Genomic DNA, 23459 nt, shown 5'->3' with positions numbered 1-23459 from the left:
ATAACCCTCTAAATATGCTCATGCCCATTTTATATACTTGACAATCTTAATGGTGTCAGAGGTGGGTGTTTTGGCAGTGATTGTGCAAAACAGGTGAGAGCAGAAGATCAGTACAAGCCAGAGGGAAATTGAGACTGTATAGAATAAACTTCAGAGTACACACAGTGCTTAGTAATATCTGTGATTCACTTGTGTTGCACATCTGGTTTCCCCGGATATCCCATTCAGCCAGCCGTTACTGCTGGTTGCTTTGCTGAAGAATTTGAAGATTCATTCAACATGCTTCTTAGCAGAGCCACAAATCAAGACATTACCGCTGAACAAATAGCTTAGGTGCTGTGACAGGACAGTGGTGCACAGGAGCATTGAACGTTGCAGACGTCTGGCTTTGACTCATAGAGGGTCAAGGGGAAGATAATCCTTTCTGTGGCAGGTTAATACAAGTTTACCTCTGAGTACAATAATATAGGAGATCCTTATCTAGACCTTAAATGAGTTGTCAAAATTTGCGCAATCAGCAATATAACCTAGTGTGAAAGGTTTCTATTGGAAAGGATTGTTTTCACGTGTTAAAAGACAGAAACCTGTGTGCTTAGAGGCTCTTTTTGTATAGAAGATCTTACCATACATCTTTGTAGTCACCAAATTTTTTAAATAATTTCCAAGGACACTTTGTTGTTGATCAGGTGCTTTTCAGTGATCACCTTGCGCTCAGTATTGTCTGTCTGGACGCTGGTGTCTATTTAATTAGGATATCATAATTACGTTGTATATTAACTTATGAAGCCCAGTGTTGACCCCAAGCCATTTATGTTACCCGATAATAATCCTATGAAACTCAATAGAATCATTATTGGTCATGTTGGAATACGGGGTGGAAGGTGGAAATTATTGGACGGTCTTCCAACCTCAGTAGCTGTCCCAGAGGTTCCAGAAGTGGTCTGTGTGTGGTCAGATTAAAAAGGCATAGTAATACTTTCATTCAAAATAAGTAATTAAAGGAATTGTAATGAAAAATATAAACAATTCCAAAGCAAAATAATTCCAGGGAATTTTTTTTAAAACCTGGGATTTTTCCTGGAAATGAAAAACAAGATTTGAAAAAGATCCATACTGTCATTGGGTTGCCTTAGTACTTCTCAGGTGCACTTTATCGGCCTGAGTCATTAAGGAAAGTAAGGCAAAAAGGAGTAAATGTTCTCTGGGACAAACCATGTTACAGTGCAAGGGGTGCATATTTATTATTTTGCACATAAGTTAAATACAGGCTGTATTTTCAGCTAGCACACAAATACTTGATAGCTTTAGTTTTACACTGAATTGTAAAACCGATCTAGGACATGCCCTACCCAAGCTTTAAATCTGTCCCCACATTTTAAATTTACCTCCCCCTCCACTGCAACATGGTTTTGCCCAGGTACAAAGTTACTCATTTTTTATGATTTGCTCTCCTTAGTGACTCAGGACCTAAATGAGGATGTGTATTTCCAGGGATATTTCATAAAGTGTAATAAAAACATACAAGCACACAGATGTGACACATATAATAAAGTGGTGGTAGGATAGACTTTGAAGTGACATTTTCACTATTTCCACCATTTGCATTTCCTGTCAGACCATTCTGTCATGTGGTCTGAAACAAAAAACAAAAGCCCTTCTGTCATGTGGGCATATACCTCTGAATGCAAAGCGAATGAAGCTCTGTGCACCTCATGTTTTACACTTTGGTTAAAGACCTTTAATTTTGTCATGGAGTGGAATAAATGGGATCTCTTGTTCATTCATCTTTGTCACTCAGTATGAGGCTGCAAACACAATGATTTTAGATGGCTCCGTTCTTCCAAAATAAGACATCAGGCAGCACTGATACGGCCTCGCACCCAGTCATGTTATTTACACACATTTTACTAGCATTTTTAATACTAGTCCAATGCTGGTAAATGGGGGTGAAACTAGAAACCACTGTTCCTAATATCATCATACCCACTAATGTGGTTACTAGTGTTACTGTAGTGTTCCATTTGCATTCTGGTTTTTGGAGCGCATCTTGTTCTATCCACATGCATTTATTGTGGGTAAACACATGTGTTTTCACTCTGTTTTACTAACATTGAAAAACGCTAACGCAACACTATTGTAATACAGCTTCACATGACACAGTGCCTTTGGATGCTTAGCTGATGCTGTAAGATGATATACTCTTGTATAGTATAACCCAAGACATCCTTCTTTCTTTCGTATATGAACCACTTTTCAGCCTGATGTGTAGACTTTTTGTAAACTGTCAATAAGCTCACGAAAATGTCTGACTAGCATTTATAAAAGCATTCTCTAGGTTTAAGAGGCATAGGCTGCTTGCAACTTGGTTTTATGATCATTTTTACCTTTAATGGTACCTTAATGCTTGTCTGTGAACACAAAAAGTGCTCCATTTACAGCGCCATTGAGGCGCCTTTTGCATAACAAATAATAATAAGTGTGTATTTTTTATAACAAATGTCGGTCACACATCATCATCATCATCATCATCATTTATTTATATAGCGCCACTAATTCTGCAGTGCTGTACAGAGAACTCATTCACATCAGTCCCTGCCCCATTGGAGCTTACAGTCTAAATTCCCTACTATAGACACACACTCACACACAGAGACAGACAGACAGAGAGGGAGAGACTAGGGTCAATTTTTTTGATTGCAGCCAATTACCCTACCAGTATGTTTTTTGGAGTGTGGGAGGAAACCGGAGCACCCGGAGGAAACCCACGCAAACACAGGGAGAACATACAAACTCCACACAGATAAGGCCATGGTCGGGAATCGAACTCATGACCCTAGTGCTGTGAGGCAGACGTGCTAACCACTAGGCCACTGTGCTGCCCAGTAAATTGATACTATAATTCAATTTAAACCCTAAACGACAAGATCTGTTTCCAATCACCCATGTGGGTAACTAAGTTCAGCAAATCCAGCCTCATTGCTTAAGCCAAGTTTGTGTGGTGCGGTTGGCAGATAACAACGCACGTAGGCGGGTAGAGGACATCTGCCAATTGGATTTATAGGCGTGCCCAACTAATGTGGATCAAATTTTATCATGCATAGCGCCCTACAGAGTCCCACATGAAACATATCTTGCCAGTTTACTGATGTCACAGATGTGTGTGGCCATATTGTGTCTCTCTTCGTTGTGCTCACAGTGCCTATCTGACTGGAAACAGAGAGATGAAAGACGATATTTAGCACTTAGCTTTGTAATGAACATTACACACAATAGATTTTGCATTGTTACCAAATGTTCTCAGATGAACGCACTGCTTACCAGCATCTGAGCATTTTCTTCTACCCATATCCTTGTAAGGCAAGTACTTTCATTGCTAGATGTGGTTAGTTGATTTTATGACCACCTTAAAAGCTTCAGTCTCCTGGCAGGATAAACAATGGCTCATCTTTTTATACGTGTTGGACATGGCTTCAGTCTGACTAAGCATTATAAAACAGTTGAGAAATGTATATATTCTTAATTATTCCTGGGGGTTACTGGTCTTCCCAGACAGTTTCAAGGATATAAAGTTGCAATTTGTTCAATTGGATAAGTATTTATCTTCCAAATTGTGAATCAGCCATCACTTTACTGTAATTGTAGGTGTAGAATAATGACTAGGAAGAGTAAAAAATATTCCTTGCAAAGCATATACCGTATGTTAAAGCTTGTTATTATGTTACGTCTTAACAGACTTTCCTAAACAGCAGTCACAACTACCAAGAGACACATTCTGACAGATCCACCTTAATACTTAAAAATGCGTTGTGCAAAATACCTTGTTCCTAGTACTTTTTCCTCTATTCCTCATTTATGCAATTCCTATAGCAGACCAATAAATCTCCAGTGTAAAGAAATGACTGTGGTTGGCTCAGGCAGTCTTGGACAGACATACAAAGGGCACAGTTTGAAGCCAGAATAATACATGTTTTGTTACTTGCCTGAACTGCTGTTTTATTGCCTCCGTTTTAAGGATATTCCTCTGTATAGGATTAGAGCAGGGTTTTTTTTTCTGATATGTGTGGTGTAGCTGTTATTACAGCATTCAGTGTATACTGACTAATAACGTTGAGAACATTAATTACTATATATCTAACAAATAGAAAAAGTTGTGGAGTTTTTATTTAGGGAACTATGCAAGATGACTGATGACTTGCATAGAGACGATTATTTCTCAGCACATTGACATGATATTCACATTGGGAGCTATGTTTGCTCTGTTTGGCCATTACAAATTGAATCTGACATAGGCTTATGGAACAGGGTGTAATGAGGACTGGGATTTAACCAAGCAATAACACTGGGACTAAATATCTATAAACAATGTGACTATACTAGTCTTATGCAGCAAGCGCAGCCATGTAAAACACGTTGCTCTATCCCTTGCGTGTGCTAAATGCAGATTAGACTGCTGCATGCTTTTAGCTGTCTATCACATTGTCATCCATACCTAGATCTTACAATATAACTCATTTTATAAAACATATCTGTAGGATCTGGAAACGTGACATTAACTGGACATTGTTGGTCAATTACAGATTAAAAATAGCTTAGTGTAGCTCAAAGACCAGATGTCTGGTTTTTTAAAAAAAGTGACACAATGTTCTTTAGTAACATTAATGGATGGCAATGAAGAAAGGGAGAAATAGTAAGGATAAAAACTAAAGGGGGTGAATATGTTAAGGTGGACACTTTTACAGAATGCTTAAATAGCTATTCTTAACTGTGTAGTTACTGCTTAATAAAAGGCGCAAGATATACTAGGCATAGGAGCCAGCTTGGTGGGTGCTTAAACAACCCCAATATTTGTGCTGCTGCAGTCACTAACTGTGTCTGTTAAAGGCTTTTTTTAGTCATATGGGTGGGTAACATGAGCACCCCAATCATTTCAAAAAGTTGACCGTCGACAGTAACATTGTCATTGGTTAGACCTCACTGAGTACCGTGTACAAGAACAGATATAACAGATTCAGTGACCCTATATCCAAAAACTCATAATAAAATAGAGAAGGGCTAATAAAATGGTGCATGGACTGCATAGCAAAGCTCATTATGAAAGATTTGTCGGAGAAATCCGGCAAATCTTATCACTGGCAGAGGTTACCGCCAGGGTTGCCCATAAGAATTATGGGCCCCCTGACAAATTTTGATCCTGAGCCCACCTTTCCTTGAGAGATGAAATTATTTACTTCCAAAATTTCAAGCAAAGGTTCAATAGTATGCATGCAGATTTGGATCAAAGTGTTATGGTGGTTAATATCAAAGATTCTCTGTCCACTTGTCTCACTGATTGTAGATGAAATGTGTGCTCCCTGGGTATTTTTCCTCACAGTCACTTTAAAAATACTGTGGGCAGAGAGAGTGGTAAGCTTTGTACTGAGTATCCCCAGTTACTGCAGGTCATAACATCAGCTGTAAACTATAGATGGTACTGTAACTTATACTGTACTATAACATTTACTGTACTGCAGTGCGAGCACGGCCTTTACGTCACATGACTGGCACCATGACAACACGGGGATGATGCATGGGGCTTTGGGAGCAGCATGATTGAATACTTCCAGGCCCAAAAAGATTATAGTTACAGCAATAGTCACAATTGTCACCCCCTTTCCCCCAACATGGAGGACCCCCAACATGTGTTTCCCAATGTATCCCCTGTGGGCGGCCCTAGTTACTTGTGGCGATAGTAGTGCTATCACGGTTTTAGCCATACTCGCCTACTCTGAGTTGAAGGCCTACGGGAGAGGCCGGATAGGGGGCGTGGTAGGAGGGCATGAGGTGGCATGGTGGGGCGCGGTTAATCGCATTATTTTGGTCCTGTTCCATTACAAAATAGCCATCTTGTTGCGGTGGGAGGGGCCAAAACGACGCAGGAGACTTGTTTGCTCTCCAGGGAGTCCAGGTGACCTACCCAAAATTCAGGAGTCTCCCAGACATTCTAGGAGAGTGGTTTAAACCTCTTCAAAGATAGGTATCTACCTAGAGTTAGGATTTTCTCCTTTTGATAAGCAGAACCATTTAGGAGTTGAATATGTAGAGCTTGTAGGAGACAGAGGTGATATGAAAGAAACATTCAAATCTATCAATCGTATCAATAGAGTTCATAAAGTTAGTATTTACAAAAATATAAGAGGTTTTTAGAACAAGGGGACACATTTTAAGAACAAGGGGACACATATTTGGAATTGGAGGGAGGATGACCAAAAGATAACTTGTGGAAAAATATTTTTACAGAAAGGATAATAGATCCATGAAATAGTCTCCCAGCAGTTGTCATGAGGTCATATACAGTAACATAATTAAATAATGCATAGGGACAAACATGTTGCTATTGTTAAAACTTTATATAGAACATATTACGAAAAAACAATGTATGCAGTATACAAACAAGTAAACACAGAACAAGTGAATACTAGATGGACCTCTGAGTTCTTCACTGATGTCCATGTTGCTATGTTTTGCACCCATTGCATCAGGTTTTCATAGCAAGATGGTGTGTTTTGTGAGGAGAACATTTTACATCTGGATGACAGACAGATGAGAGAGCCTAGGGGTGTTACTTATACATAACTACAGTATCTAGTCACAATCATGCATGTGTCAAAGTCACTGACACAGGAGTGCTACCAGGAGTGAGGATAGAGCAGATTTGAGTTAACTTTAAAATCACCTATCTACATTTTAAAAAGCAAAATCAGGACAGAATAAGCCCACTCACAAACAAAATAAGACCATTCAAAACCCTATCCATTTCCAATTACACACATCCACATTCATGTGACAACTCACCCACTTTCTGATAGGCAATAGAACGTTTAGAGTTCAGAAATTGGAACTATTGGGAGATATAACACTGTGCAGGTGGCATTATCCTCTAATTTCAATGGAGTTCAGCTTTTTTAGCCTAGCCCTACAGAATGTGAATTATTCACAGTAATAAGCTAATATACTTTTATATTTGTTATTATAAACTGCACAGTTATGACATTATACTTTTATAGCCTCATTGTCCCCTTAGCATTGTAAATAATTTAAGACATGAGTAAGGGTCCAACCAGCAGTACAATGTGAGAAATCTGGAAACGTTTGATTTAATAAGGGGGAGGTTTAAATGTGGAAGTGCTTTGGCTTGATCTTTTCACCTCTGCAATATCGGCCACAGAGGAGTCACAGCGCAGAAGGCAGAATGGGTGTGACAGTAAGCACGATGACGCTAAATAAGATGTGTAGTATGCAGTTCTTGTCCTAAAAGCTGCCCTCTTGTCAGGTTAGTGCACATTAGCTACATAGCAAAAGCATAGTACAAGTCTAAGATCCAATTAGCATTTCACACAACATAAAGGCATAACGGTCCTGACATATGTTATATTACTGCAGGTGATTGAAAATTGCTCATATGTATTTAGGAGTTTATTTTAATAAACCCATTCAAATGAATGGAGGGCGTTTTAGGGGCTTCAGTGCTTCAGATTCATTCCAAATAAAAATCAGCATCCAATACAGCCTTATACAACATTACTAGACTTGGTATTCCTGGAAATTACTATAGGTATTTGTGTATGTTTCTGGATAGTGATACAATATACCTCAATTAAGAGGATGTAATGTGTTTTTCAGCATAAATATTTAGAGCTACTGTAGATGTATTAAAGCATGGACATTATTTTAAAGTGAACCATTAGCAATGTTAGTTACATAAGCATTCTTTCAAGGTCTTATTTATACAGCTTGTAATTCATTCTTTAAAAGGGGAGAGGTAAGTGGCAAAACATACACTGCAGAGTTCCCAACACTTTGAAGTCTCCTAAGTATGTGTGCAATGGGGCTGTGTTTTGTTCTGCTGCCGGATCTGTAACAACCGAATAATTGCTCTTTCCAGCCTTTGGTTCTCAGCTGGCAGAGGTCCATGCCAGACACACATGTAAATGCACGCGCACACACAGTATGTACAAGGCATTTCCTCCAAGGACTGATAGAGTAGGAAACATGACTGTGATTGATGTGTAGAATAGTTCACAATCTCTTGAGACTGTAAGTATCCCAGACTAAAGATGTTTTTAGCATTTATTTTGAGTTACTGATATTTTCCACAGCCTCTTATCACCTGGTATGTGGCGTTTGAAATGTTAAACTATATGGATTATATAAAAATGAAATTTAGGATTGTAGATTGTAAGCTTGCGAGCAGGGACCTCTTACCTCTCTGTCTGTCTCTATTGCCCAGTATTGTTTTATTACCGTTTGTTCCCAGTTGTACAGCGCTACGGAAATTTGCCTGCACTATATAAATAAATGTTGATGGTGATGATGATTGTACTGAAATTCTATTTAATTAGACATGCAACTGTTAAGATGTCTATAAATATTAATAAGCATTAATAATATAATTTATTTGTATATTACACAGCGTTTTCCAGAGACTATGGAGAGTGGGAGGGAACTAGCCGCAGAGAAAACACAAGGAGAACGTACAAACTCCACACATAGGGCCCTGGCCGATATATACTCCTTTAATTATACAAAACTTTTTTGAAATTAGTGTTTATTGTTTCCTCACATAAAGTGATTGATGTGTTTAAATGATAGCACTCTGTCATAGGGGTATACATTTAAGAGAAACTGTAAACCATCCATCCTAAACAAGTACTTGTCAAAAGTGTTGTGCCTGAAGGCTTTTACATTGTGCCCAGACTGCAGTTTGATGTTGTGTTATCTTTTGCCTCCTCCAGGACATTTTCTGACATTTCTGGAACCTGTAAACAACATCACAATCGTCCAGGGTCAAGCAGCCACCCTGCATTGTAAGGTGGCAGGGAGTCCACTTCCCAACGTTAAGTGGCTAAAGAACGACGCTCCGGTGGTGCAAGAGCCCAAGAGAATCACCATAAGGAAAACAGATTACGGTTCACGACTGAGGATACAAGATCTGGACACAACTGACACAGGCTATTATCAGTGTGTCGCCACCAATGGGATAAAGACTATTACTGCAACTGGTGTTCTTTTCGTCAAGCTTGGTAAGAGTATACAATTTAGCTGAGTGGTATTGTGTGTACAGGGTACTTGTGATAATATCAAAATACAAGTAGATCCAGAATGGCATTTATGAAACAGTTCTTACACCATGCCTGAAGTTAATTCTGTTTTATATTGTTTATATTTTGTTACATAGTCACAGAAAAATAAATATATATTATTATGCATAAATAAAATAATTTCTAATCTTCTATTTAAACAGGACCAACACACAGCCCGAACCCCAACATCCAGTAAGTGCTATTTTTCTGTGCTAAGTCAAACTTATTTTGAATGAATAGTTTTCCATTGTTAGGAAATGATATGGAAGAATGTAAGTTTACACTGCTTTGGGTTAGCTGCCCAGGTCACCAATCTGCACATGTTGATGATATACTGGTATAAACAAGACAAAAATGTACATGGGTCTGATAAAACATGACGGTACACTTGCACTGTATGTGTGTATTTTATACATACTTGCCAACTTATGGCAGTCGGCGTGCAGGAGCTACCGGGGGAAAGGTGGGCGTGCGAGGGCGGGGCTAAAAAAAAAAAAGTTTGGGAGACCCACCTGGAATCCGGGAATCTACCGGACATTCTGGGAGAGTTGGCGAGTATGATTTTATGTACACATTCGTACACATTACAGACACTAATCCCCTAAGTGTTGGCTACAGGTCACCAGATTAGAACAAGCAGGGGTATTTTGCATAGACTGTTCTAACAATATTGTGCATGAATTCTAACAAACACTTTGTCATCTGATGTTAAAGTTACAATTGTGATTTCCTCTATGTATCATATGTTAACTAACTGCAAGTCATGTCAATGTGTAGATACATATCTCATGTTGAAAGTGCCTGGATTACAAATGCAGACGTATTTTACAGTAACATGGTTAATGCACAGCCATGAATCTACAACTTTTAAAGCCGGTTTTGCTGCGCTGCTTTAGCGACATTTTCTCATAGCTTAATGTTATGAATCGCTTTTCATGACAGTATGGCTTCTTATGCAAAAGGGTAAATATTAGTTTGGATGTTGGGCGCATAAATGTATTACATATGCATAATGATCCAGTCACAATAAGCTTACCCGCTAGAATTACAAAAGAATTAAGGTTAAAAATGCCTTGATCTTAAACTTAAAGAAAAAATGCCTATTTCTTACACTTAAAAAATAATTAAAAATTCCTTGATCTTAACACCACCTTGGTTGTGGCATTAACCACTACTTTCTGTGGGGGTGTTGTATGTACACTGTATGTTGTGTGTATGTTGTATGTACATCTTTGATGCAAACAGTTTGATGCAAGAATAATGTTTCAAAGATGACAAAATCCATGAATATAAAAACCTGAGGTGTGGACAGAACTGCATGCTGGGTGGAAAGAACAGCAAATGCTCAAGTCGCTTTTGCTTGCTCCTTGTGTGAACTAAGACCAAGGGGTATATTTACTAAACTGCAGGTTTGAAAAAGTGGAGATGTTGCTTATAGCAGCCACTCAGATTCTAGCTATCATTTTGTAGAGTGCAGTAAATAAATGACAGCTAGAATCTGATTGGTTGCTATAGGCAACATCTCCACACAGTGCCGTAACTAGACATTTTGGTGCCCTGGGCGAGACAGGGCACAGGCGCCCCTCATCTTAGTGGGAGTGACACTTGCGTAGTGGGTGTGGCCAACCTAATGTGGGGGTGTGGCTAGCGCATTACCTTCTATGTGTCTCACTGATAGTCGTGAAAGCTGATTCAATAATAAGCCAGCTGTGAACCTCACTGAGAGTGGACACCCTGCCTCAGTGTAATTATGTGTTATATATGAGAATTTGACTTACTGTCCGTCAGTGATGGAGTGCAAATGAAAATGGTCCGTCCACTGTGCCATGAGACAGGTCAGGTGGCGTGTTTCTGTTTCTTTAGCTGTATTACCTGGTCTGAGGCACAGGGGTAAGCCGTTCTAGAGAGGGGTTCCAAAGAAAATTGGCTTAAAACTTAAATAAAAATCAGCAAAACCTCACCAACTCTCCCCATTACAGCCAGTAGTTGTACCAACCTCACCCTGCACCAATACAACCCATGTACCCAGCCTACACCAATGTCAGCCCTGTCCCCACACTGCACCAATGCCACCCCCTCTACCCACACTACACCAATGCCAGACCTGTCCGCACACTGCACCTATGCCAACCACACTACACCAATGCCAGCCCTGGCCCCACACTGCACCTATGTCACCCCCTCTACACCAATGCCAGCCCTGGCCCCACACTGCACCTATGCCACCCCCTCTACCCACACTACACCAATGCCAGACCTGTCCCCCCACTGAACCTATGCCACTCCCTCTACACCAATGCCAGCCCTGGCCCCACACTGCACCTATGCCACCCCCTCTACCCACACTACACCAATGCCAGCCCTGGCCCCACACTGCACCTATGCCACCCCCTCTACCCACACTGCACAAATGCCAGCCCTGGCCTCACACTGCACCTATGCCACCCCCTCTACCCACACTACACCAATGCGAGACCTGTCCCCACACTGAACCTATTCCACCCCCTCTACACCAATGCCAGACCTGTCCCCACACTGCACCTATGCCACCACCTCTACACACACTACACCAATGCCAGCCCTGGCCCCACACTGCACCTATGTCACCCATCTCTACTACACTACATCAATGCCAAACCTGTCTCCACACTGCACCTATGCCAGCCCAACTGTGACATGTAGGGGGATAGAAGAAGGGAGACAAAAGCTTCACTTGCCTGGGGGGGAGATAAAAGCTGATACCTAAAGGGAAGCAGGACAGAAACTGTCACACACAAAGGGGGTGGGGGGTTAGAGGCGGGCAGTGGCTCTCACAAGGAAAGGGTGGAGACAGAAGCTGTCACACTCAGGGAGATTTCTTCGAAGACAGATGTACACGAGGAGGAAGCCACGCCCACTTTCAGATAAGCCCCTCCCCTCCGAAGTCCATGAATCGGATGGTATGCTTTAGCTGTCACACACACAGAGATGAGGTGAGGGGAGAGAGATTGTAAAAGAGGAGTGGAGGAGAGAGTCTTAAACTCTTAGTATGCACAACATGGGCTCTTAAGAGGATCCGGGTGCTGGGCACCATTTTGGATTTGCTGAGTGCCGGTAATCTGCAGTCACAGAGCCAGGGCAAGTAGCGGGCGGCCGTTGCGCCCCTTTGGGCTTGCACCCTGGGCGACAGCACTGCCCTAGTTACGGCTCTGTCTCCACTTTTCCAAACCCACAGTTTAGTAAATCTAGCCTCAAGTCACCAAGAAGACAGAATTTTTTTGCAGACATTTCTGATTTTGAAGTTGCATAAGGTTGTTATCCTCTTATCCATCACCTATGAACCCCATAAGATCCAGATGCTGCATCAACCTTAAGGTCTACATTTTGTATAAAATTGTCAGTAAAAGGATTTTCAATGGTTGGCAGCCCTGGAGGAAGCAGTGTTTGCACAAGCACTGAACTCAAGTGGTGTTAACTGTGGCAACAATAGACAGTTAAGTGGATGTTTGCCAAGGGGAAGTGATCTTGCAGCTTGACTGAAACTATAAGTATATGGATTATTTGCTAAGAAGCCCATATTTAGGAATGCCACTAATGCCTAATGCTCTTAAGAATGTGAATTTGCTTATATTCACACTAAAAGGGACGTATTTGTGTAATAATCCATGTTTATGATTCTTGTTTTGTTTTCTCAGTTATTATAAGTTTATATGTGAGTGTTTTCATGTTTGTCTCCGACAAGCTCATCTGGCAGTAACACACTAGTTTTGGGTAAACGTGTGTACATCATACCTGTTTAGGTTGTAGATCATTTTGAATAATTCCTAGAAAATGCCAATGATTGTATACATCATTTTTAATTCAGCTGATTTCTAGATATTTTTCAATCTGTGGTCTACTTAATCTGTTTTACTTGGATAAATACAGAAATTAGACTGTTGTGTGTGGTCTAGAGAGACGTTGAGGTTGGCCCTGGATTTCTATGCAGTTAATGCTGGTCTGTTACTATCAGGTTTCTGAATAAAAAGGGGATTGAACTGCTCTTCTAGATTAATGTTAATCACACTTTTGTGAATACTGTTTGGATACGTTGAAAAAATATTAGTGACTTTCACATCCCTCCTTTGCCTTTTGGCAGAGAGGCGAAAAATGTGTCCAGTTAGATTTTGTTGGTGTATCTACAGAATTTTTTTCCAAGGTGTAAATCCATCTTCTGCTAATGGACCAGTGCTGTAACATTGCTTCTGCACACTTGTAACCTGACTCGGTCTCCAAAGCACCTTACACATTACAGTACGCTGTAAAAAGGTGGCTGTATTTCACTAGACTGTCATGGGAAATGTCATGGTATGTAGTTCATGTAGTCATTGCTAAGATTGGGACATTTAATGGTAAGCGTATAAAACTGGACTGGATAGTAAAGGAGATCAGTAGCTGCTGGAAACCTGTGTGTACTTACAGAATATATCATGCAATATATCGAAGAGAATAGATGTTGAAATTTGACTCTGAGGTTCTTGAACTGGTTCGTCAAATTTTCTTTATAATTTCTCAAACTTTAGATCCAGCCAATTTTGAGCAAGGCCAACAGGTTCGGACATGTTCCAGCTTAAACGGCTACATTGTATAGTATTTTTAATGGTTTTCCAAGTGAGTGAATGTAAACTTTGAACTCCAACCTCAAGCTCAAACGCTGCAACGTTCGTTGTTTGAATATAAACAAGCTGCATACTATCAAATTTGAGTATTAAAGCTCTAATAGGCAACATTTTATACGTTATATTAACATCTATTGTTCAAGCTGTGAATTCGAACATCAAACTTGAACTTTCAACTGCAACTTTACCTGCAGCAAACAAACCCAAACTGAACTGGCCCAAAAATCATGATCATACCGTGAACAATTTTGAGGCCTCTGGACTGGCCTAATTCAATTGCATTTCCAACTGATTCAAACAGTTCTCTTAATTAGTACACCCATCTTAATTAGATCACCTATGTGGTCATTTTATCGGTATGAAGTGTCTTATTGTATTGTGAAATCATGTAAATTTGTTGCCACTTGCACTTGTACTGAAGCTGTCAATCAGCGTGACATAAACTCTGTGACATAGTGTGGGTAATAAAATAAATTGGTCTACTTCATTGCTGATAAGTTATAAGGCATTTATGTATATAGCTAGGAAACAGCTAATCTGTTTTACATTGCTGTGCATCAATTCTACATGCACATATCAATTTCCATGTCATTGGTGCATATTGACAAGAACTGGGTGTAAGGTCATTACCCCTAAAGATCATGAGCCATGAGGATCACCTGTGGCTCCAATAATGTTCATGTCTTTAGTTTATATACAGTGACTGCATGTGGCCTGAGGATTGGCTCTTGCTCATCAATATACATAAAATTCCCCTGTAAGCTGTTCTTTTTAAGGACATTGGCCCGTTGAACCCAGAGACGTTGATAAATGCCAACCAATTTTGAATACAAATTGTATTAAGTAATTACAAAGCAAAAGACCCTGTTGAGACATTTTCTTTCCGCTAATCTTGACCTCATCAGTGATTATTTGGATACATAAGAATTTAATGGCCTATAAGTTTCTTTTCTTTGTTGAAACATTTAGTAATGTCTGTTGGTTTTAGGAAAAGTTTTAGTAGTCTTTCATGCGTGCTTTGGCAGGTTCAGAGGAAAAGCATTTAAAACAAATTACTTTTCCCCTACAGAATTTTAAGCTTCAGAAATCTTAATTGCATTTAAGAAAAAAAAAAAGTGCCCTTTTACCAAGTTATTCACCTCATTTGTTTTACGGTCATCGAGTCGCATGTTGTTCTCTTGTGTATAATTCTCCATAGGACTGATGACATTGCTAGACCTATGTTGCAGGTTTTATGTTGTTGTTAGTCCTGATAAGTGAGGATTTAAAAATCTAACCTCTTTCTATATTATCAATCACTGGGGTAATTTACGAATGCAAACAAAGGAAGATTCCACAGTGATTTGTCTGCTATGTGACAGCAGGTTGCTATTGTTCTGCCTTGTTTATGGAAATACACACTGATTAATCCATACCTCCCGACCCTCCTGATTTAGATGGGGCAGTCCCAATTTAAGGCTATGTGCTACCATCTTGATCGGGACAGCTTTGATCCTTGGGTGGGAAACTTGTCAGTGAAGGTGATTAGAGAGGAGGGGAGGAGAGAATGGGGCAGCCTAGCTCTTAAAAAATTATAGGCACACCCCTGGGGGTGTGGCTCTTTCCCAAGGCCACCTACCCAAATGTTGGGAGGTATGAATAATCCAAAACTGCCTCTGTATGTGGGATGACAGAAACTCAGGGCTAAATGATCTGTGCATCTAGGGGAAAATCTATGTGCTAGGAGCTGAAACAAAATAGGTTTGCAGGAGGGAATATCGTAATTAACTGCAAGGGGTACGAATTGTGCATGTTTGTAGACCCGCCAGATACCTGTGGATGCCCATAGAGCTGCTAAAGTCCCACATAATGACTGCAAATTAAACCAAACTAATTACTGCAATAACCGATGCTTGACCATTACTGTCAGTGGAACACATTTTAAACAGTGTATTATTAACATATTATGAAAATTATTATTTATAGGGTGCGACATGAGGTCTGCAGCACTGTACAGATGGCAAACAACAGTACATGGTATAAGTGCAGGTGCATTTTATAGTGGAAGAACAGTAATAAACACAGACAGATCAATATAGTAGAGCAATAAATTGGTAAATAATTACAGGTGAAATAAAGACAGCCCAGATGTACAGTCATGTCCAAAAGTTTTGAGAATGACACAAATATTTATTTTTCACAAAGTCTGCTGCCTCAGTTTTTATGATGGTAATTTGTATATAGTCCCTCTTTGACATGACAAAGAACTTTATCCCAAAAACAATTGCATTTCATCCCTGACACGAAAGGACCAGCTGACATCAGGTCAGTGATTCTCTCGTTAACACAGGTGAGAGTGTTGATGAGAACAAGGCTGGAGATCACTCTGTCATGCTGATTGAGTTAGAATAACAGACTGGAAGCTTTGAAAAGATTGTGGTGCTTGAAATCATTGTTGTTCCTCTGTTAACCATGGTTATCTGCAAGGAAACACGTGCAGTCATCATTGCTTTGCACTAAAAGTCCTTCACCGGCAAGGATATTGCTGCTAGTAAGATTGCACCTAAATCAACCATGTATCGGATCATCAAGAACTTCAAGGAGAGAGGTTCTATAGTGCCAGGACTGCCTCCTAAAGTTGATTCAGCTGCGGGATCAAGCTCCACCAGTGCAGAGCTTGCTCAGGAATGGCAGCAGGCAGGTGTGAGAGCATCTGCACACACAGTGAAGCAAAGACTTTTGGAGGATGGCCTGATGACAAGAAGGCCAGCAAAGAAGCCACTTCTCTCCAGAAAAAACATCAGGGACAGACTGATATTCTGCAAAAGGTACAAGGATTGGACTGCTGAGGACTGGGATAAAGTCATTTTCTCTGATGAATCCCCTTTCAGATTGTTTAGAGCATCTGGAGAAATGGCAGTCTGGAGAAGGAAAGGTGAGCGCTACCATTAGTCCTGTGTCATACCAACAGTAAATCATCCTGAGACCATTCATGTGTGGGGTTGCTTCTCAGCCAAGGGAGTGGGCTCACTCACAATTTTGCCTAAGAACACAGCCATGAATAAAGAATGGTACCAAAACATCCTCCAAGAACAACTTCTCCCAACTATCCAAGAACAGTTTGGTGATGAACAATGCCTTTTCCAGCATGATGGTGCACCTTGCCATAAGGCAAAAGTGTTTACTAAGTGGTTCGGGGATCAAAACATCGAAACGTTGGCTCCACGGACAGGAAATTCCCCAGAGCTTAATCCCCTTGAGAACTTGTGGACAATCCTCAAGTGGCAGGTGGACAAACAAAAACCCACAAATTCTGACAAACTCCAAGCATTGATTAGGCAAGAATGGGCGGTCATCAGTCAGTATGTGGACCAGAAGTTGATTGACAACATGCTTGGGTGAATTGCAAAAAGAAGGGTCAACATTGCAAATATTGAGTCTTTGCATAAACTTAAGGTAATTGCCAGTGAAAGCCTTTGACACTTGAAAGGCACATGAAATGCTTAATTTTACTTCAGTATACCATAGCAACATCTGACAAAAAAAGTCTAAGATCACTGAAGCAGCAAAGTTCCCAAAAATTTTAGCCATGACTGTACTGGCATGCATTACTTCAAGGGTATCAGTCTAACCATAGCATCAATGTGACTGTTATTCCACTCAACAACATAGGGCAAACCCCCCTCCCACCCAAAAAAAATAGGTGCATCCAAGGGCCTCAAAGGGTTGGGCTACATATTGTTTTATTGAAACATTTGCTGAATCTTTCATTGGAGAAATCCTCACTTTATTGAAATGTTGGGTGTTTTTGAATGATGTGACGTCTGTAGATGTAGGATGGAGCATGAGGAGCCCCTTCAGGCTTTTGTAATGGGGCTACTTCATGTATGTTAAAAAAATCCACAACATTCACCCCTGAGAATACCAGTCTCAACCAGATGCCTACAGGCATCCAAAGGCACCCTGATTCACTTGGGGTAAGTGAATGGGGAGATCGGGTGGGACTCATTGATACAAACCTGCTATCTTAATTAAACAATTAAGATGAACTATCATTACATAGACAGCAATGGAACGGAAAACGTGGTAACATTATAAGCCTTTTTCTTTTATTGTATTTGGTAACGGCTGTTTTCAATAAGAACTGCAAGCCTGGCTTCACATGACATCCCTAAATATACATACCCGTTATTGTTTCTGTTTTAATAACAAGCACTAAATAAACTGCAAACAATGTACCATGTTTCCTTAGTCATTATTCAATGGTTCGGATAATAATTAATCCCAAATTTCTCTGTCAAAGTTATTCCTAGCAAGCCTGTATGTCTAAGTAATTCCAAATGCTTATATTTCTTATGCAACTGACACTACTAATTACCGGGAACATGATTATATATTTACCTGGGGAGATGGTGGACTCTAAGACAGATATAATCTACAGTAACATACATAAAGGACCACCAGGCCTGCAATACTTCAAGCTTTGCCATGCATGTAATAACTGTAACTATTGGTGTACCGAGTCTTTGCTCTTGGTTAGCAGAGATCCTAACAGCAGTAAATAATGGAGCAATAACAAATAAGGACTCGAGCACATGGGTGCTATTGTGTTTCATTACTGTCCATTATTCTTCCTGTGCAGCTGCTGGTCTGTGCAGTTGTGCACTGTTTTCTACTAAACAGCATCCACGTTCAGTGAGGGTTAACGCAATTCATCATTAGCGCTGGTTTGCACAGGTCTTCCCTTTCAAACTGGCAGAGGTGAATGTAGCAGCATGTTTACTACATCCTTCTCCCAATGACTAGGATCTCATAACTACTGGCAGTCTATTTGCATTTTTAGCTTTCGGGCGTTTGTTACTAGCCTTTTTACTAGCATTTTTGAGGTCATTGAAGGTCACTTAGGTTTTTTCAATATGTTTGCCTGTGATAAACACAAGTGAATGGAACAGATGCATTCGGAAAAATGTACTACAGATGTAGTGTGACCATATCCACTGGCATTTTTACTATTGTTCGGAGTCATTAAAAACAATGGGTTTATCTTGAGACCAGATTTAGCACCAAAAATGGTAGTATAAATGTAATTATCACCAGTGGAAGGAGAGAAATGTGGAATTAGGATTAGCTGGTAATATTTTGGAGGTTATGGTAATGATGTGGTAGGATGAAAGCATGATTATGGAATTATTATTGAACTATAGCATATTATTTTGAAGTTTTATGCAGCATACTGATCTAATGATGCACCATAGCTTTACTGATGCATTTAATGCTTACGTAAACTTGTCATCTTCATCAAGCATACAATTAACAATTATTAACATTATACAGCAAACACAACCAACTTAAAGCCTGCAAAAGTGTGATGGTCAAGTCATAGGGTCCTATTTATTTAAAGTCTTCTTTTCGCAGCGAAAACTATATATATGTATTTATATTGACGCTTAATGCGGAGATAATAAAATAACTTTTTGGCACAATTTATTAAAATTTTATCACTGGCACAGTACAGAGATATTTGGCTGCCCCAGCGATACAGAGCTATAAGAGCATACTTGCCAACTCTCCCCGAATGTACGGGTCGGTCTCCCGGACTCCCGGGAGAGCAGGCAATTCTCCTGATTCTGGTCTGGCTCTGCAAATTAAACGGAGGTGGTGGGGCTTAGTGGTTCAGTGTACGCGTCATTGTAGCCCCGCCCCCTATTTTATTGTCCGAAAAAAGTGATGACTGTTTTGGGGGTGGGGCTAACGATGCAATTCTTTGAGCCCCGCCCCCACACACCTACCTGCCTCCCCGTATATCACGGGACACAAGTTGCCAATGTTGGCAACTATGTAAAAGAGTTACTTATCGCTTTGTTAACCTACATAAACTATGTTGCTGGTTCGCACTAAAAAGCTTTCAGCTCCACTGATGGAAGGAAAAAGATTAAAGTTAAATAACTCTTTCCTACATAACAAAATAGTGGTAGGTATAATATGTAGCTTATATCTATCATTTTTCCCACAAAACATAATAGTCATAATAATGTTAAACAGATTTTCTCTGGAAAAAATGCTTGTTTAAAAAAAAATTATTTATTTTAAAAATAGTGTTTTATTGTTTTATTTTTTCAGTATTCTTCTTCTGTTAACAGAACATGTATCCAACACAGCGATATTTGATGAATGGCTGCACCATTCAAAAGTTAACTATCCCCTTTATTAATGTAGTCCTTTTATAAATGAACCACATAGGCTTTTAAACTGTAGGGTGGATACCACTTGGAATATGAGGGAATCATACTGGGTTATATCATTTACAGTATCAAAGTGGACATCCAACAACTTTTAATTCATGCACATGCATAAACTACTTATAAATATGCGACATTTTGCTCAAAGTTGAAGTTACATCTACCTAAATAATTTTAGTTTGAAAGAAAAGCTGCTTTCTAAACTAGACTACAGTGAAGTAACCAGGTACATCAAATCTAAGGAGTGTGTTTATAACAAAAACTGTTTAGGTGGATAAAAGTGCAACCTGGCAGAAATAGTAAGGAGAATCGTTGCCACGGTAACTGCTGTTTAGACATATTCCATGTGTAGTTAATGGCCAGGAAACAATATGTGACTATATTTCTTTACACAGGCTGTTCCGTGAGTGTTAGTCACCTTCCATGCACAGTTTGTCACTCAATTCTAATGACAAATATTAACTATTAAAATACTAGCGTATTATATTAAGTTTTTCTCTAGTACTTACAGGGGGCCAAACAACTGTTTCCAATTACCAACTCAGCAAGACGACCTTGTAGTTCTGACCTCTCGCATACCACAGCAAAATGGTTTTAACATTACAGGATTACGGCCTGAAGACAATAACTGCAACATGGCCATAGGGGAGCAAAATGAGCACAGCTAAGATCTTATGACAGGTTGTTTTTGCAGCCTGTTTTCTTTCCAAATCCTCAAGTTGTTCAAAAATGAAGAATGATGACATAAAATGTCGTGACAAACAAGACGACTGTTGGATGAATTTTCAAAATGCTGTGTTAAAGTGTGAGGCCTCCACTGTCAGTGATATCTGCTGTAACAAGAAATGAGCCCAGACAGGACGAGGAGAAACTCATGAGGCTATAGCACGTCCGTAGATTTGCATTTTATTGTTGCCATATAGTAATATATTGCCCAGTGATTCCCAAACTGGGGTGCTGCGGCGATCTCACAGGGGTGCTGCGGCCAGGGCTGGGGGTAAGCAAGGCGGGGACTACTTGGTAATTATTTTGGCTTAGGGGTGCCTAGAAAAAATTATAGGGGGCCCTAAGGGTGCCTCGAGCTGAGAAAGTTTGGGATCCACTGGACCCATTTATTCTTCCAGCTTAAAGTTCCCAGTGCTCTTCAACATGCAGGGTCACAAACATAAAACTCTTACATCAAAGCACGGGCTTCTTGCAGGTTTGGACCTGTCTCTTCATTAATTTGATCTTTTGCTGGTTTCTCCATCTTTAAGGTATTAAATAAGCAATGATATTAAGTGGCTCTCAGAGCTGCCTTTTGTCAAGCATCATATTTATACATTCTGTTATTTAAAATACTGCTTAGTTATGAGTTATGTTATAGACCTTGAGTGAGTGACATCCTGCTGACAGCAGCTGTCACTTCCAAGGTAAGGAATACAAATGTGGTCTTTTAGATGGGTGAAAAGCCCTGCAAGATCTCACAATTAAGAAACCTCATTTAATTGCAGTAGAGAATCATCCATAGGAATTGCCTAAAAGCCATCGCAGACAGATAGCTCCTTCACACAACACAATTTATTGTCTCAGAAACACATGCACAGAAGTGTAAAAGGCACAGAAAGTCTCAGACATCATCAGATGAGGGGAAAACCAGCTTTTGTGTTGAACGGTTTCCTCAATTGTAATAATTAGGAATGGTTGGGGGATGGGACAACCCAAGCTATATATGTCAGTTGACATCTCTGGCTTGCAAGTGGTTAGGTTCGTTAGACACAACTTTAGTATATGCTTTTTATCTACCAGGCAGCAGTAGAAAATGTATTAAAAATAATTTTGCAAATCATCTTGTTATCAGTTGAGACATTTAAAACAAATGCATGGAAAACACAGAGTAACTTGCTAATAAATCCCTTTTCTAAAAATGTATAGCATGGCATAATTTATTTAGATAATGTTTAAATGTCACTCTTTTATTTACCTTATGAATAGGATTTAGTTATACTTTATTTTTCTATAAATGTTCAGTATAACTTGGGCAAATATTTTTCTGCACCAGGAAAATTTCTGTTCTGCATTTACAGAGCTTATGTACGATGTACGATGCATAATGCTCTATTTTATAGGTGTCACATTATGTTAAATATAATACTTATGACATCTAGATATAACAAGAGCCATAAATATTGCTCACTGTTTTTTTGTTTTTTTAAATAGCCATTTCAAATCAGTCTTAACTTGTCTAAAGTTGAGGTAAACAAATGTGATAGCAATTAAAATATAGTCCTATCATTATCAGCTGAGAAAGGTCATGGTAAAGGTCAAAGCCAAAGGGTATTTGAATCATTATAAAGCCAGCTATTTTTTAGCTGGACTTAGAAGCCAGTTTATCAGTGATGTCACTGCAGAGCTGAAACATACAAACTAATTGATCTAGAATATGAATTGGATATGAAAACAGGCCACACCCACTGTGTAGGTGGGTATATTTACTAAACTGCGTATTTGAAAAAGTGGAGATGTTGCCCATAGCAACCAATCAGATCCTAGTTATCATTTATTTAGTACATTCTACAAAATGACAGCTAGAATCTGATTGGTTGCTATGGGCAACATCTCCACTTTTTCAAACCCGCAGTTTAGTAATATACCTCCAAGTGTTCCCTCTCTCCTATGATTAATTTAAGCCTTAAATGAGGCCAAACCAAGTGGCATTTTAGGAGGAAAATTTAAATATCTATTTGATAAAAAGGGTGGTAATAAAGTGGTAGGAGGTTGGGCTTTCATGTGACCTTTACATGTTTGCTCAGAGTGCGCCTTTGGACATATTTCCGCCTCTCTGCACACCAAGGTGCTCTTCTAGTTTGTGGAGGCATCTCCCAAGAGCGGAAAGTAAGCCAACAACTTGGAAGTGTGCAGGGTGCACCAACTGCTGGAGCTTTTTCACACAATCAGGGTTGCAAACGCTGCAAACTGTACCAGTATAATTCATTCCTCTGGGGAACTGAGGGCCATACAGTTGGTGCTTTCCTACCTAATCACAGCAGAGCAGAACACATGCTAAAAACTAAGCTTGCTCCAGTTAGTGAGTGGTAACAGACTGTGTTCTTAATGTAGGCCTCCCAAAGGTGCCATTGGCCAGTGTGGGCAACTCGATTCTCACACTGCAATAAGCCCTTATTATTATACAGTCTTCTTATTACTTGCTGGCAGTACAAAGAAAGATGCTGTCACTTTATAAATAAATAGTACTGCATATCTTTATTTTGTAAATTTAGACTAGTTATGTTAACATAGTTGCAAGAAAGAATGTCATCAGCTTAAACATTAAACAATAAATCGGTGGTTTGAACCAGTACGTTATAAATAACGCTTTAGAGAAGACACACATCTCATTTTTATGCTATTCTGCAATTAAGACAGTGTCTACCTATAGTCATCTTCCCTTATATGCAATCAAATTGAGAAAGGTGAGGATAATAATAGCAGCTGAATAGTGTAGT

General features: G+C 39.7%; 1 protein-coding gene across 1 annotated transcript in view; it reads left to right on the top strand.

Annotated features, from left to right (window-relative positions):
- The window catches only part of ROR2 (receptor tyrosine kinase like orphan receptor 2), a 136193-nt gene that overhangs the window by 101467 nt on the left and 11267 nt on the right, over positions 1-23459 (top strand). Inside the window, exons 3-4 of the mRNA XM_075211144.1 lie at positions 8772-9059; positions 9281-9311. Coding sequence (XP_075067245.1) covers positions 8772-9059; positions 9281-9311 — 319 coding nt within the window. The remainder of the gene's footprint in view (positions 1-8771; positions 9060-9280; positions 9312-23459) is intronic.

The sequence above is a fragment of the Mixophyes fleayi genome, chromosome 1, assembly GCF_038048845.1.
Source record: "Mixophyes fleayi isolate aMixFle1 chromosome 1, aMixFle1.hap1, whole genome shotgun sequence".
NCBI classification, from domain to species: Eukaryota; Metazoa; Chordata; class Amphibia; order Anura; family Limnodynastidae; genus Mixophyes; species Mixophyes fleayi.
The sequence above is the reverse complement of the archived record's forward strand: the minus strand, read 5'-3'. Positions and strand labels throughout refer to the sequence as shown.